The sequence below is a fragment of the Leptopilina heterotoma genome, unplaced genomic scaffold (genome assembly GCF_015476425.1).
Source record: "Leptopilina heterotoma isolate Lh14 unplaced genomic scaffold, ASM1547642v1 Lhet_14, whole genome shotgun sequence".
Taxonomy (NCBI): domain Eukaryota; kingdom Metazoa; phylum Arthropoda; class Insecta; order Hymenoptera; family Figitidae; genus Leptopilina; species Leptopilina heterotoma.
In genome coordinates, this window is record NW_025110859.1 from 5738031 (window position 1) to 5755894 (window position 17864).

At 24.4% G+C, this 17864-nt stretch overlaps 1 protein-coding gene across 8 annotated transcripts in view; it reads left to right on the forward strand.

Moving 5' to 3' along the window:
- Positions 1-10253: 10253 nt before the first annotated feature.
- Positions 10254-17864, forward strand: part of LOC122497820 (gamma-aminobutyric acid receptor subunit beta) — a 140871-nt gene continuing 133260 nt past the window's right edge. For 5 of the 8 annotated variants that reach the window (XM_043605130.1, XM_043605136.1, XM_043605135.1 and 2 more), the window contains exons 1-2: positions 10255-10830; positions 10929-11051. In XM_043605130.1, the coding sequence (XP_043461065.1) occupies positions 10954-11051 (98 nt within the window). In that variant the 5' untranslated portion in view covers positions 10255-10830; positions 10929-10953. Of the gene's footprint in view, positions 11052-17864 lie in introns of all 8 variants that reach the window. The other 3 variants (XM_043605134.1, XM_043605138.1, XM_043605133.1) reach the window with 3 other exon arrangements.

The following is a 17864-nucleotide window of genomic DNA, read 5'->3' on the forward strand; positions in this document are numbered from 1 at the left end:
TGCAGGCTTTCTGTAAATTTCTGTTTAAAAAATTTTAATATATACCACTTCGTGAGGCTACTTTGCATTTTTATCAGATAAAAAATAGCCAAAAATAATAGCTTTAGCAAACATTACAAAATGAAAAAATTTACTTTTTATTAAAAATGTATGTATATAATGAAAATATTATTCATTTACTTTCACAAGTTTTTGCTTAATTTATCAATTTTTTATTTAACAATTTCTCAATTGCTGATTACAGACATAAAATGAATTTTAAAATATTTAAATTTGCTGTCGATAAAAACAATTGAATAAATATTTCACAAACTCCGCTACAAGCCTCTAATTACGAATCTAAAAATAAAAAGTATTTTTTTTTAATCGAAATGTTGAAAAAATATTTCTATTTGGCCTTAGGAATGTATCCACCAAAGAACAAAAAAATTTTTTTTTTATTATAAAGTTATTGTAAAATGAAGTTTTTTGCAACTTTTTAACCAAAATTTTATTTCTCCTAAATAAACCAAGCGGGAATGTAAAGGGAATAAAATATACTTTCGTTTAGACTTGGAAAAATTTTTATAAAGTTTATTTTTTAATAATTATTTACTAAATTTTTTATAAATAATTTATTTTTTTTAATGTTTAATTTTTAAAAAATTGAAAAAAAAATCTCAACATAGAATTAAAACTATAAGAAATCAAAATTCGTTAAGAAAATTTAGGAGTAATATACATGACAGTATCGATCGTAATTCACCATGAAAAATACACATGGAAAAAATTAACTTTTTAAAAATTAGTAAAATAAATTATTAAGCAAAAAATTCTCCAGGTCACAAATCTCTTTACTTTTTATCTGTACTAAGGATAGCACTGTAACAAAAGTTTAATTTTCAAAATTTTTGAGGCTTTATTATACGTATTTTGGAGTATAGAAAAAGAATTTTAATTATAATATTTGATACAAAATGACGTCTTAGCTAATGTTATTTGGAAAAAAAATTTTTTTTCATTGGAACCAAACTGGGACGTGGCGTATACAAAAATTTGAAAAAATAAATTATTTATTTTTATGAATTCAAAATTTTTCGGTCTCTAAAATCATAAAGTAGTTATTTCTGACATAAGGCAAAGAATATCAATATTTGTTATGTGCACGTGAGTAATTAAAGGCTTTTTTAGTGGAATTTGTGAAATGTTTATTCAATTGTTTTTGTCATCAGAAAATTTGAATATTTTAATTTTAACTTTAAATCAATAATCAGACATTAAGATAGTTTCAATTTTTTAAAATTATTTTCCGAAATACAAATTATTTATAAAAAATTTGAATTACAGTTTTTCAAAAAACAATTTTTTTCGGAATTTCTAAATTAAATTATTCAGAACTCTGATACTTTTAGTTAAACAAAATTATTTAAAAATTTATTCTTATTTATTTTTCCACAGGATTTAAAATTTCAAATAATTTCAATGAAAAACCTTTTAAAATTTTATTATTTTCAAACATTATAACTGTAATTCTTCCAAAATTCAATTTGTGTTGTTGAAAATTTTGAATTAAATTATTCAAAACTTTAAGAATTTTTAAAGAAAAATAGTGTAATTGATAATTTTTTAAGATAAAATTTTTTAATATTTTTATAGAGAAATGTCTCTATGAGTGGTCCACTTTTCTATTTACTTAAATAAAATTTTTCAGTTAATGAGATTTAAAGACTATTGTACTGATATTCATTAAAATTACTTGGAATAATTTTTTGACAAACAAAAATCAAAATTAAGAATAAATTTCACTTTTTTGAGGGATGGACACAATTTTTTTTTTTCAAGAAATGTTAAGATTTCTTGTTTTAAGGAAATGTAGATGAGAAAATTGGCCTGGATTGTTTAACTGTGGAAAATTAGTGAACACAACGTATCTTTAGTGTTGAGGAAAATTTTTGTGGGTCACAGAAACCCTATTATTTTTATTAGGGGGAATTGTTTGGAAGGAATAAACTTTACCGAAAGCTCTGTATCAGTAATAAGAGAACATACCTTCCACCATAAGTTTATCTCACTCGCTCTCATGGGCTATGATTGATATGTGAGTTTTACTACATAATCTACTTCTCTATATAGAAAACGATGCTAAAAGAACCCTTCATTTCTCCCCTCAAACAGAATCTCTTTTCACACACTCAATATATATATATATTTAAGACATCGATGCTATGAAAACCTCAACATTTCTCCCCTCTCCAAAAATTTCCCAAAATATTAAACAATAATTTTTAATAGTAAAATTTTATATTTTTTTTTATTTTATTTTATTTATTTATTTTTATTTATTTTTACCACACAGCATACAATATTTTCTAAATATTAATTATTAAAATAATAAATATTAAAATTTTTAATTACATTCTAGTTATCTTGTTCCTACAGTAACTGCTTGTTTTCAATTAACAGAAAGTTTAAACAATTAACTGAAAAAAAAATTGGTTCAATAAAAAATATAACTGCAAGGCAAAATTATAAAATATTTTTTTTAAATCAATTCTTTAAACAAATTAAAATTATTTCAATAATTGTTAATTAATTGAAAAACATTTTTAAATAATTTATACCGTTAAACGTATTAATATAAGAAAAAAAGTTTTTTAGAGTACTTTTACGAAAATTTGGAACTTAAATAACAAATAATTATTTAAAACATTAAAAAATGTTCTGGACAAAACTTAATTTAGCTTGGAGTTAATAATTGTTGCTAAAATTTAAAATTTAAACAATTGTCATCTAATTATAAAATAATTCAGAATACTTTGAATACTAATTAAACACAAGATACGAGAAAGAAACGTTAAAAAATCGATATTATAACGAAAAAAACAGGTTAAATTATAAAATATTTAAAAAAGGGGTAACTTTAGGGTAGTGCTGTAGAGGGTTGGGGTAGTCAAAATTTAAAGTTATATAGGTCAAATTACTTGGCAGAGAGCCCTCTATAAATCCTAGTAGCTTATTGTTAAATTTTTTTAAAACCCTCGCGTACGATCTTGATTTTTCGAAAATTGAAATTTTTCCCAAGCATTTTACATGGAAAAATTGAAGTGTTCGGTCTATTCCTATCAATATTTTTTAAAATAAAAAAATATGTAATTCGAAATATAAGGAATTTATCAATCTTCCAAGTCAAAAAAATAAAAAAAACAACTTTTAACGTTTCGACAGCTCAGCTGTCCTCTTCAGAAACTGAAAATATTTATTAACAATTAGAAAATAATAAAAAATACAAAAAAATTATAAAATAAAATTTTACAACAAAAATTACCGAAAGTAACAGTTGTTAAATAGCTTGCGACCAACTCAACGATTACAAATCAACTAACTGCACTAATAAGGTTTAAACAAAAGACAAAGGTCGATGACATTGCAGAAAACAAAATTATAATACATAAAAAAACAATAATAGTGAAAAGAAAAGGAAACTAATAACCGAGATAACAAACATCAACTGACAAATATTGTAGAAATAATATTAAAAATATTTTTAAAAATCTTTATAAAAATGATTCAAATTTTTTAAATCATCTTTTTTATTTATAGGTTTTTTTTTGTAAATTAATATGAATCATCTCGCGGATATCAATCTCTTATACATTTCGCTTAATGATTTACACAATATCATCTTTTTTTATTTTCAACCATACTTTTTTTCAATTTAATAATAAATATTACCAACAGATATATAGAACCCGAATGGGTTCACCTGTTTCTGGATTATTTGCTAACCTTGTAATGGATGATCTTGAGATTTCTTGTTCGCAAAAATTATCCTTTAATCCACTTTTTTATTTCCATAAGGTGGATGACATTATTACTTGTATTCCGTCTAATAAGGTTTCTGAAATGCTAGACACTTTTAATTCATATGATGAGCGCTTGCAATTTACGGATGAAATTGAAACGAATAATTCTATCAGTTTCCTCGATGTTCTTCTTATAAATCAAAATAATAATTTAATTACAAACTGGTTCACTAAATCTACTTATTTTGGTAGATTTTTGAACTTTTTTTCACAGCATCCATTATCACAAAAAATAGCAATAGTTATTTGACAGACTGACTGACTAACAGAGTTATCAAACTTTCAAATCAAATTTTTCATCAAAAAAATTTTGATATTATTCATAACTTACTGTTACAGAATGAATGGTTATCCAAAAAATTTTATTAATAAATATATAAAAAAACGTATTCATTTTATAACTTTAAACAAAAATCGAGTGGATAATTCATTTTTTTATCGTAGAGTGAGTAAAATACACTACCGTCGGGAATTATCGGTACGGCTGCACGCGCACGGCCCAAAAACATACCAATAATTAAATCAGGATTTTTTTGGAAATACAAATGTCAAAAAATTAACAAATATACCATTCGAAAGATTATTAAATTCTACGATTAATGATATATAACTGAAAATTTTAATAATTTGTACAAAGATTGCAGCAATCTACAAATTTGTGCAGGGGTTGAAAAAATTTCCAAAAAAATTTTATTTTTAAAATTTTTTTGTCAAATTTGTCGATTGCTGCAATCTTTGTATAAATTATTAAAATTTTTAGTTATGTATTATTAATCGTAGAATTTAATTATCTTTCGAATGGTATATTTGTTAATTTTCTGACATTTGTATTTACAAAAAAATCGTGATTTAAAGATTGGTATGTTTTTGAGCTGTGCGCGTACAGCCGTACCGATAATTCCCGACGGTAGTGTATGTTTACCGTATGTTAGTGACTTTTATAAAATGACTTCTATTCTTTTAAAACAAAATAATATAATAACTATACCTCGAATTGTTAATAATAACAGCCATATAAGAAGAGGAAAAGATGAGACAAAAAAGTGTGATAAAACAAACTGTGTTTACTAGCTTAATTGTATGAATTGTTCTGCTTGCTATGTAGGTAAATCAAAAAGAATGTTAAAAAAGAGAATTTATGAGCATCAAAAATCAAAAACCAATGTGATTGCAAAACATAAACGCATTTTTAAACATGACTTTGATTATGATAATGTTTCTATCTTGAACAATGAATCATGTTGGAATAAGAGATTGATATCCGAGATGATTCATATTAATTTACAAAAAAAACCTATAAATAAAAAAGATGATTTAAAAAATTTGAATCATTTTTATAAAGATTTTTTAAAATATTTTTAATATTATTTCTACAATATTTGTTAGTTGATGTTTGTTATCTCGGTTATTAGTTTCCTTTTCTTTTCACTATTATTATTTTTTTATGTATTATAATTTTGTTTTCTGCAATGTCATCGACCTTTGTCTTTTGTTTAAACCTTTAGTGTAGTTAGTTGATTTGTAATCGTTGAGTTGATCGCAAGCTATTTAACAACTCTTACTTTCGGTAATTTTTTTTTGTAAAATTTTATTTTGTAATTTTTTTGTATTTTTTATTATTTTCTAATTGTTAATAAATATTTTCAGTTTCTGAAGAGGACAGCTGAGCTGTCGAAACGTGAAAAAGTTTTTTTTTTTTATTTTTTTGACTTGGAAGATTGATAAATTCCTTTTATTTTGAATTATATAATTTTTTACCAAGTGATAAATTCTTTTAAATATATAAGAAAATATATGTATGTATTAATTTTTTTTTCGCATTGAAACAAATTGAGGGTGTTTCTTGCCTTTTTTTACTAAAAAACATAAATGTCAAAAACAATTCTTGTCCTAATTTCAATTATTTTCAAAAAATTTTCGAATTTCAATTATTTTCAATATCTACTATTTTAACCCCTTCGCAGTCAAGACATAAGTGGGCTCAAAATGTCGACAACTTTTTAGAAAACTAAAATTTGCGCAAACGAGCATACTATTGTATTTGAAACTCGCTGATTACGAATCCGATATCAGATTTTGAAAATTCAAAATAACGGATCCAATATGGCGGACGAAATTTTTAAAAATTCATCGGATTCACTTGAAACTTTTTACTCGGGGGTTTTTGGAGTCGCTGATTACGAATTCGGTATCAGATTTTAAAAATTCAAAATGGCGGATCTAATATGAAGGACAACATTTTCTAAAATTCATCGGATTCATTTGAAACTCGTTACTAGAAGGTTTTCGCTGATTACGAAAAACTTTTTAAACGATAAAAAATACCAATTTTTCCCCCCGCAGTCAGCTGGTAAGTATACTACGTTACTTACCAATTTTAAGAAATAATTAAATTGTTATGAAGAATTTTATATAAATATTTAAAAATAATGAAATTTTTTCGATAAATTAGAATTAAAGTTGTTTCGAAAATAATTGAATTTCTTTAAAGAATTTTATTAAAATTAAGTATACATTCAAAATAATTGATCACAAGAATTTTTTGATTTTTTGAAAATAATTTGAATTGTTTCTATTTTTTTTCACAATTATATTTAAAAATTGCATTGAAAGTAATTTAATTTTTATATAGAATTTTTTAAAAATATCTTTGAGAATAATTGAACTATTTTTAGAAAATTTTTAAATTCTTGTTGTTATTCAATTTTATGGAAATTTTTTTTGAAAATAATTAAATTCCTTCGCGTGTAATTTTATTTATTAGATTAAAAATTATTTAATTCCTGCAAAGAATTTTAGTATTTATAAAAAAAAAAAAATTGAATTGTTTTAAAGAATTTATTAAAATTTTTAGAAAATATAAAAATTTTATGTTAATATTTGAAAATTTAAATTCTTTCGAGGAATTCAATTAAAATTATTATTGAATAATAATTTAATTCCTCCAAAGAATTTTACTTTTTATAAAATTAATTGAATTCTTGTGAAGAATATTTTACTATTTATAAAAATAATTGAATTTTTTCAGAAAGATTTATTAAAATTTTAGAAAAAAATTGAATTTTTTTTAAATGTGTTAAAAAATTTTCAAAAAATTAAATTCTTTCGAGGAATTGAATTAAAATTGTTTTGAAAATTGTTTTTCTATTTTTGACAATAATTTCTTTTTAAATAACTTTTAAATACATAACTTCGCATAAATTCAATTATGTTCAAAATTTTTTTAAAATTCTCGTCAAAATTTCAATTATCTTTATAAATAATAAAATTCTTCTCAAAAATTCAATTATTTTCAAAAAATTTAATAAAATTTTTGGCAAAATTTCAATTATTTTCAAAAATTTTCCTCATATCAATTATTTTTGATATCTATTATTTTGATAAAATTTTCCAAAAGAATTCTATTATTTAAACAAAATTTTAATAAAAATTTAACAGGAATTCAATTACTTACCAATTTTTTTTTATAAATTTCTTCGCATCAATTCAATTATTTTAAAATTTTTTAATGAAGTTTCTCGAAAGAATTCAAATATATAAAAAGAATTAAAAAAAATAGTCTGAGAAATTCAATTATTTCGAAAAATTTAAATAAAATTCTATAAGTAATTCTATTATTTAAAAAAATGTTGACAAAATTCTTTACAAGATATAGTTAATTAAATTGCAATTTTAATAAAATTTCCCTATACAATTCAATTGTTTTCAATACATTTCTGCTTAAGAATTCAATTTTTTTCACAAATAAATTTTTTATGGGAATTCAATTATTTAAAAGAATTTGAATAAAATTCTTCGCTAGAATTCAATTATTTTCTTTCTTGAGAATTCAATTATTTTTAAAAATTTTGATAAAATGCTTTATAAATTTGAAAAATTATAACAAAATCGGTCATAGAATACAATTATTTTCGTAAAATAAAACATTTTTTCTAGAAATACACTTATTGTCACAAAATGTTTGTAAAACTCTTCAAAACAGTTCAATTATTTTCGTAAAAAATAAAATTTTTTTAAGCAATTCAATTATTTAAGAAATTTTAATAAAATTCTTCCCAAGAATTCAATTTTTTCAAAAATAAACATTTTTACAGAAATTCAATTATTTAAAAAAAAATTTTTTAATTCTTTGTCAGATTTCAATTATTTTCAATGTTTTAATGAAATTTCTAGATGGAATTTAATTATTTTTTAAAAGTTTTTAAAAATTCTGAAAAATTCAATTATTTAAAAAAATTTTAATAAAATTCTTCACAAGAATTTCAATTCAATTCAATTCTTTAAAAAGATTTTTAATAAAATTTGTTGGAAGAATTCAATTGTTTTGATAAATAACAAAACTAATCTCAGAATTTGAATTATTTTTATAAAATTTTAAATAAAATGATAGAAAATTGCATTTATTGTTTTTAACAATTTTTTTTTAAAATCGCCGAAAGAATTCAATTATTATTAAAAATGTTGTTAAAATTCTTCATAAAAATCCAATTTTTAAAAATATGCAATTACTGAATAAATTATTTTTGTTTGTATTTAAATAATTGAATTCTCGGGAAATTTTCTAATTAAAATTGATTAAAAAATGAAATTCACTTAAAATTTTAAAATATAATTGAATATTAAAAACATTATAGCGTGAATTTTTAGAAATAATTGAATTTTGAAAAGGGTTAAAATTAAAATCTTTGAAAATTTGAATTTATAGGTATAATATTCTTATACACTGTAAAAAAAGGGAGTTAAATTTTAACTCCCCCGGGGGATCTATAAAAGTCGCACCCATTGGGGAGTTAATGCCAGGGGAGTTAAATAAAGAGAGTTAAAATTTCACACACAAATGCTAACTCCCCAAGGAAAAAATAACTCGCGCGGGTGTTGAATGAAGGGAGTTAGAAATTAACTCTCTTTTGGAGTTGATTTTTAACTCGAAAAATTTCACTCCAAACTCCCGAGTCCGTTAACTCCCTAAATTTTTTACAGTGTATGAAATAAAATAATGAATTTATTACTCTGTCATCTTAAATTTATTATAAAACATGAGGAAATCGATCACTCCAAGAGTCGAAGACTTGGAGTAGTCGATTTCTTCATGTTTTATTATAATATTCTCATAAGTTATTGAATTTGAGAATCTTAATTCCTATATGAAAATATAATAATGATTAAATATTTATTTAAAAAAGAAGTTATTAATGTTCTTCAGGATTAGGGAAAAAGTGAAAATTTTCTCTGCAAATCAGGGAAAAGTCAGGGAAAAACAAAATTAAAATTTTGTGGCAAACCCTAAAAAACTCGGACTCATTTCTGTTACAACTCAAAATGAGTCTATGTTAAATGCACTGTAAAAAATTTAGGGAGTTTTTTTCACTCGGGAGTTGGGAGTGAAATTTTTCGAGTTAAAAATCAACTCCAAAAGAGAGTTAATTTCTAACTCCCTTCATTCAACACCCGTGCGAGTTATTTTTTCCTTGGGGAGTTAGCATTTGGGTGTGAAATTTTAACTCTCTTCATTTAACTCCCCTGCCATTAACTCCCCAATGGGTGCGACTTTTATAGACCCCCCGGGGGAGTTAAAATTTAACTCCCTTTTTTTACAGTGTGACATAGAACGTGGCGCCATCTGCGAGATTCATTTTTGTTGCAGCTCATAATGAGTAACTTTTACGACTCATTTTGAGTTCAGTTTTTCTCTGTGTGTGTAATATTATTTTATATTACGATTAACATAATTTAAATTAACCTATACTTGAACAAAAATATTTATTTTATTATAAAAAGAGTTAAAAATTAATATTGTAGATACCAGTTATTCTTTAATCAATTATGACAAATTAAAATTATATTTTGATGGATCAAAAAAATTATTTTTTTAAATTTGAGTAAATTTTTTAAATTATTGAATATTGAAGAGCAAAATATGGAAAATTCAAGGACAAAAGTTCAAAATCCAGGACATTTAAGGACATTTTTTCAAATTCCAGGACTTCAAGTACCAGTAGACACCCTGTAATAATTTTAAATATAATATGTAAAATAGAGATGAGTTTTTATTCAATATTTTTGATAGAATAATGACATAAATATGAATTATTTTTATGAATAAGATCGTCATTTAATATCTTTTACTCCACAAATTGCAAAGAAAATCTAAAACCTTTTGCATTTAAGATTCCTTATATTTCAGAGCACGCCACATACACTATATACATATATATCTGTTTGAGTGTACATTACTGGGTAACGCAAGTTTATAGTGGAGAAAAGGAGCAGAGAGCAGAGAAAACTTTTGAGAGGAAAAATTCACAAGGGGTTGTCAAGATTGGGAAAAAGGAGAGAAGGGGTGTGTGTGGGATCATGGAGGGTTATAGACGATGATGGCGCCTGCGCTGTTAGTATGTCCGGGTGCAGAGCGACGGCCGCCACTCCCGAGCGCGGCTTTGCGCGGGTGCGACCGTCCGGAGGAGATGTTAAGTGAAAGTAGGACCAAGGAAGCGACGAAGAAGAAGAGCAATTTCCTGTACCGCGTAATCAGCGGTCTGCAAGTAAAGTGTCCGAAGGCATCGTAGGAAGAGGACCTTTCAAAATCGATAGCATCCACAGTCCTAAGTTCCTCGAGACTTTCAAAAAAGAAAAAAAGGTCTCAATTCCTCTTCTTTTATGTCTCTCTCTCTCTCTTTCACTCAGACACAAAAATTTATCCATCCTCTCTTTCTCTCCTACCCTGTGTTACCCTCATCAAAAAAAAATATTTGCCTTTTTATTCTCGCGGTCCTCTTCCTACATAAATGGGAATAGGACTCGGAAATATACTCGGAAGTTAATTTTGGGCGAAGAGATAATACCGGCGCCTCGAGGCAAACGGGAGAAAATAGAGGAAGTGACACAAAAAAGTGAATTCACTGTCGAAAAATGTGTGCGTAGAAGAAAAATTCCCGCGGAAGGCCAACTTTCGCTGGGATAGTGACGAGGAAGTGATAGTGTAAACGAGGTGAGAGTTGGTTTTTTTTTTTTTTTTTTTTTTAATAATTCAGCCCGAAAATTTGGTGATCGTTGGAAGTCTATTATTGAGAGCGTGTCATTCTTCAGGACGAATCAAAGCGGTCGCAGGACGATGAGTTCCTTTCACGCCTTCTCCTGGACCTTAGCCCTCTTCACAGCCACCGTGGCCTTACTGCTTGCCACCTACAGCACGCCTTTCGCACATGCTGCGTAAGTACAATTTTCAATCTAAATAATTTTATTTTCTTTTCAAAAATTTGTAAATTATTTTTTAACCTTTTTTTTAAATTCTTCATAAAGTTACAGTTCACTGGAAGGTCACTGTAACAGTTCACTGTAACTTTATGAAGAATTAATTCCGTACCATTTTTAGTTTCATTCTCCATTCTTACTAATTTATTAAAATTTTTAACCTTTTAGAAATTTTGAATTCAGTTTCAATGTATTATTTACTTACTTCTTTCATCTTATTTGAAATTATACTTTTTGCTATCCAGTGATTAATTCTAATTTCTTATCGAATCGAATTCTGATATGCATATGAAAAGTCAGTATATTTCTTCCCAACGTTGCCATAAACACAGTGTTCTATTGACCTAGAGACGCCAGACGTTCGATTTAGGTTCCTTCGTTACACACTGCTGTACTAGAGAGAGGTTATAGTCCAGACGATGTCAGTGCGTTTGCACCGAAAAAGTCAATAAACCAGAAAATACTTTTCGAGAGAAAGAAGCAAGAGAGAGAAGATGAAATTTTTCACCTAATTCTAAATATGAGATGCGATTATTCTAGTTTCGTTATATTCGATATTCAATTTTAATTACTAAAATGAAAATTGATTTTTTCAATAATCAATCGGTCGGAAGTTTGAACGTCTAATCACTATTTCTTCAAGCAGCATTGATAAAATAATAAGATTATTATTAATCTAACAATATTTATAAAAAAATTTTCTCAGAACTAATTTTAAAATTAAAAATTCGTAAAAATAATTAAGACTATAAATTATGACTATACTATAAATTTAAAATTAAAGTATTAATAACTTCTATTATTATTATTCTATTATTATTATTATTTAGATTCTTAGTTTGAATTACTGTCCGCACAAACTCGGTTTTTTCTACTTTCACGATACAGAAGAAACGTCTGACCAAATACGTTTCTTACTACTTAGCTATACTACTCAGGGAATGAATCTATTTCAATATAATGCTTTTACTACTGAAAACTAAAATTTTTTCAATAGAAAAAATTTTTCTACATATAAATAGAACATATGAGTAATATTATAAATTATAGTATAAATTAAATATAAGTGTAAATTATACAATTATACAATTATACAACTATACAATTATACAATTATACAAATTGTGAAGTGATGTAAAAAAATTTAAAATTCTTACAATTTTTAACTTTGATTTTTGCCATATAGATATATAATATAATATATAATAAAAAATCAATAGATTTAAAAAAGAAATTGAAAAAAAATTAATAAAATAAAATAAATAAAAAATCAATAGATTTTTTATTATATATTATATTATATATCTATATGGCAAAAATCAAAGTTTAAAATTGTGAGAATTTTAAATTTTTCTACATCACGATTTTGTAGAGGTCTTCAAATATTATATTTATTACAATGTAATATTATAAAATATGTAAGTATTCCAAGTTGAATGAAATCATTGAAATAATTAAATAGGGTTAAAATATTTGAAATTTTGAATAACGAAAATAGATATAAATGTTATTGATTTGAATAGCTCTATAGAAGAATAATATACCAAGGTGGATGCCTCGATCTTGTTCTTCCACGCGATTTAAAGAGTAAAGTTCATCCATATTTTATAGTTGACAGATTCATTTCTCTGCATGATGGCTTATATTTTAAGATGGAAATGCATAACATGGATGAGTTTTCTATACATTAAATTAAGTTAAGTTAAGTTAAGTCAATTATAAATCTATAAATATAGATATAAATTTGAGTCACAGAAAAATGGTTATCTCATGTTTTGGAATATAAATAGTTGTACCAAGCAGGTTATCTCATGTTTTGGAATATAAATAGTTGGACCAAGCAAATCTGTTTTTTCCATGCAGGTTATATGGTAAGGACCGCACTGTCCAACCCTTTAAACCACACCCTAAAGGTCATGCCATTCAGTCATCACGTGCTTCTCATACTCTACTGTGGAAACACGTGACCACTGAATAACATGACCTTAACTGAATTTTTCTTTGACATACGCAATCACTTTTTGGCTGCAAACTTCATTTTCAATTCACGTTTTAAACAAACTTCTTTCTGTATAGAAAAACTTTTTTGGGCTTCTCTGATTCTCCTATAACTATAGTACGGTGCTCCTGACCAAAGTTAAATAAATTTAATCTGCATGAAAATTTATTTATATCTAAAAAGTATTAGAAACAGGAAAAGCCCTAATAGAAAAATGTTCTCTACGCATCAATAACCATTTTCATTTCAAGTGCGGAAATGAATTTTATTTTAACTCTCATTGTCTCAAATATATTAGAACTGAAACTTATTTTACTTAGTTTTCACGAAAATTTTACGAAAAATGTAAAATGCTTTGAATAATCATTATAGGGTAAAGTTTGACCAAAATCAAACATTTTTGTTTTATTTCAATATTAAAAACATATTTATTAAAGAAATTTATTTCCAATATATATATATGTAAAAAAGATGATTATTCAAATTTGGATTTTTTTGCGATTAAAATTATAAATTTTATATTCTAAAAACTATTTTATTATTCATTTAAATATACTTGATTAAAAAAAAAAACTGAACGACATCCTGTTTTATAATTCACAGTATTTGAAACATTCATTCAGTAGCAAGTAATTTATAAATATAATCATAAAACTTATAGCACATAAAGTATTTAAAAAAAATTCCACTTTGACTTGTAAATTTTTAATGATTTTCAGAAATTAAAAAAAATCCTCTGCTGAACTGTCATATTTTTGAGAATATCTTCCCTCAAATTAAAATGTTAATGAAAATGTAAACAATAGAACAAAATTTAATACCCTCTAAATTTTGAAATTTTAATAAAAGATTAATATCTTAAAGTAGGTATATAATTGGAGTATTTATCCATTTCTTTATGTTTTATAATAATTAAAGATGACCGACTGACAAAATTATTATTTTATTATTATAAGAATATTGTTACTGAAATTCCTTCAAAATTATTTGTATCATTTCAATTCAATTAACATTTTCTAGAATTTTTAACTAAAATTCTTCTTTAAATCAATAACATCAATTATTATTCAATTAAACTTTTTCAAAAAAAAATTAATTGTACATAATTGTTAGTTAAAAGTACGAAAAACAATAATTTAATTCTACGAGAAATCAATTATTTCAATACAAAATAAATAATATTCACTGTTTCTTAAAATTTCATTTTTACGAAGAATTTTACTAACAACTTTTGAAAATATTCAATTTCTTTTAAGGAATTTAATTAAAATTTTAATGAAATTTATTGTAATTAAAGAATTTTATAACAATTTTTAAAAATAATTTAAAACTTTTTGATGAATTTTATTAAATTTTTTAAAAATAAATGAATTCCTGAGAAGAATTTAAATAAAAATTTATAACAATTTTTGAAAATAATTTAAAACTTTTTGATGAGTTTTATTAAATTATTTAAAAATAAATGAATTCCTGAGAAGAATTTAAATAAAAATTTATAACAATTTTTGAAAATAATTTAAAACTTTTTGATGAGTTTTATTAAATTTTTTAAAAATAAATGAATTCCTAAAAAGAATTTAAATAATAATTTTTGAAAACAATTGGATTCATGAGAAGAATTTTATTAAAATTTTTGAAAATAATTGACTTCTTGAGAAGAATTTTAAAAAAATTTTTGACAATAATTTAATTCTTGAGAAGAATTTCCCTATCTATTTATAAAAATAATTTAATTCTTGACGAGAATTTTTTAAAAATTTTGAAAATAATTTAATTTCTGCAAAGTATTTTATTACTTTTCAAAAGAATTGAATTCTTGTGATGAATTTTGATATTTATCAAAATAATTGAATTTTCGAAAAGAATTTTATTAAAATTCCTTAGAATAATTGATTTTATGGGAAGAATTTATGCGATTTTTGTTGTTTATCAAGCTAATTGAATTCTTTTGCAAAATTATTAAAAAATTTTTGAAAATAATTGATTTTCTGCGATGATTTTCTGTTATTTATGAAAATATTTTTTGCAACGAATTTTATTATTGCAACGAATTTTATTGTTTTATTGAATAATTGAATGTTTATTAAAATTGAATTCTTTCTTTAAGTTAAATAAAATTTTTAATAATAATTGCATTTTTCAAGGAATTTATTTAAAATTGTATTAAAAATACTTGAAATTATGCGATGAAAATAATTGAATTCGTAAATGAAATTTTATTTTTTATGAAAATAATTGAATCTTTTCGTAGAATTGTATCAACAAGTTTTTTCTATAATTAAATCTGTTGATAAATTTCATGAAAATAGTAAATATTTAAAAACATTGAATTGCGAAAAGCTTTTAAAAATAATTGAAATGTTGCAAAGAATTTTATTTAAATTTTTGAAAATAATTGAATTTTTGTCGAAAAATTTTGCTATTTATAAAAATAATTGAATTCTTGACGAGATATTCATTAAAATTTATAAAAATAATTGAATTCGTGCAACGTATTTTATTAAATTTTGTTTAAATAATTCAAATTTTGCCAAGAATTTAATTAAAATTTTTGACAATAATTGAATTCTTAAGAAGAATTTTGATATTTATCAAAATAATTGAATTTTGAAAAAGAATTTCATTAAAATTCCTTAAAATAATTGATTTTATGGGGAGAATTTTTTTGGTTATCAAAATAATTGAATTGTTTTGCAGAATTACTTAAAAATTATTGAAAATAATTGATTTCCTGCGACGAAAAAAAGGGGAAATTTTCAAAATAGGGTACGTTTAGGGGCCAAAATTAAAAAAGGGGACTTTTATGGAAATAGGGGACAGACTGTGAAGCCTGCAAATCATTAACTTGCTTTTGATTTAAAGCAAAATTAAATTTCATTCATAGTCAAAAATAAGACTAAAATGGATTGTTTTGATCTTTTTGGGTGTTAATTTAATCTGCAACGCATTTTAATACCTCACAATTTACTGTGTTTTCTAATATTTATTATCATCTTTACATGATACTGTATACTGTTTATCCTACATTATGTAACATAAATCACATAAATGAATCACTGAACGAGATATTTTGTCGGCTTAGCCAAAATTATGTACCTATATTTTTCCTATAATGCATTAGTAATCGCTAATACTTGTTACTGTCATAAGTTATAAATTGTTCTGCTTAACACAGAGCGGAGTGCTATATATATATATATATATATAAACAAGGGGGAGCTGCGCCCCCCTATTTTTACTTAATTTCATAATGATTTAATTACATCATGATTTTTTTACACATAATTTTATAAAAAAAGAAAGAATAAATTCTTCTTCGAAAGAGAACAAATTTTTTCAAAGTAAGTATTTATATTTTCCCTTTTTACAATAATTTTAAAATTTTTCAAAGTGTAATTTAAAATTTTTCATTATTAATTTGTTTGAATTTATTTCAATGTTCAATTTTAATCGAATTTTCGTAAAAATAGATATCAGTGTATATAACAACTTTATTGACTGAAACCTAATATTAAGATTATGTTCGCTCTTTGTACTATAAAGTAGACTTTGAATAACTTTGAAAGTAGGTTCAAATCTAATCTAATTTTTGACGTAACTTTACAACTTATTACCTACAAAAATTAAATTCATATTTGAGATAAATTTTTCTGTAACTTAACTTAACATTCTACTAACCTGTAAATCAAAATGACACCTTACTTCCGTAGGTCAAAATTAGGTCAAATTTAACCTGAATTTTGATGGATCATAATGAACGATTATTTTGACCAAAGGTCGAAAATAGGTCTAATGTGTTATAAATTTTAACGTAACGTAACATGCGCATAATTACGCATATATATTCTACTTTATACAGGCGAACCTGTGAATAGTGCAGTCATAAACAGTGCAGTCTTTAGGTGGGATGAGTAGGCATGGGAAAAGGGAACGTGTAACGTTATATGCAGTTACTTAGAGTTGTGTTGTGTTACTTAGCAGTGTGCCTTCACTTCAAGTTACTAATACAGTCCTGAATGTTGACGTTTATGAACAGAGCAGCGCAAACCCGAGGACTACACTATTTACAGGTTTGCCCGTAGCGTCACCTGATCTTCACTTTTGGTATAAAATATAAATATAGGAGTATAAATATAAATTATAAAAGAAGTATAGAACTTTTGAGGCTTAGTACCAAAAGAGAGACCATACTGTGTCCTTTCATTATCATTATTAGAATTTTCCTATCTATATGCATAGATTATCCCTAGTCTTATGTTTTATTTTCCATAATGATAAGCAATAAAGAAAATATTGTTAGAATAAGTTTTTCCACGTGTCACTTATTTAGAGATTTTGACTCAAATATAAAATGTAATATTTCAGTGATGTTCACCTGTAATATTGCAATGATCTTACTGATATTTTAAAATATCCACTGCATGGTAATATTACAAGCAACATTACCTTAATATTAATCATAATGTTAATAACCTAATGTTATACACGGACATTATTAATATATGACACTTACAAAACTGAATATTACAGGTAATATTTCAAATATCCAATGTAATGTAACAATAATATCAAGGCAATATTACATCCTGTTTGTGAATACTTTTTTTTTATCAAGTATTTTACAATATAGAAACACTTAGGGATAAAAGTGATTCTATCTGTAGAATCGAAGTGTTTGAGGATTATCAATATTAACTCCTTTGGTTTCCCGTTCCACTTGTTCCCCTATTTTCACAAAGACGTGCCTTTCTGATCTCCTTCAGTGCACAAGT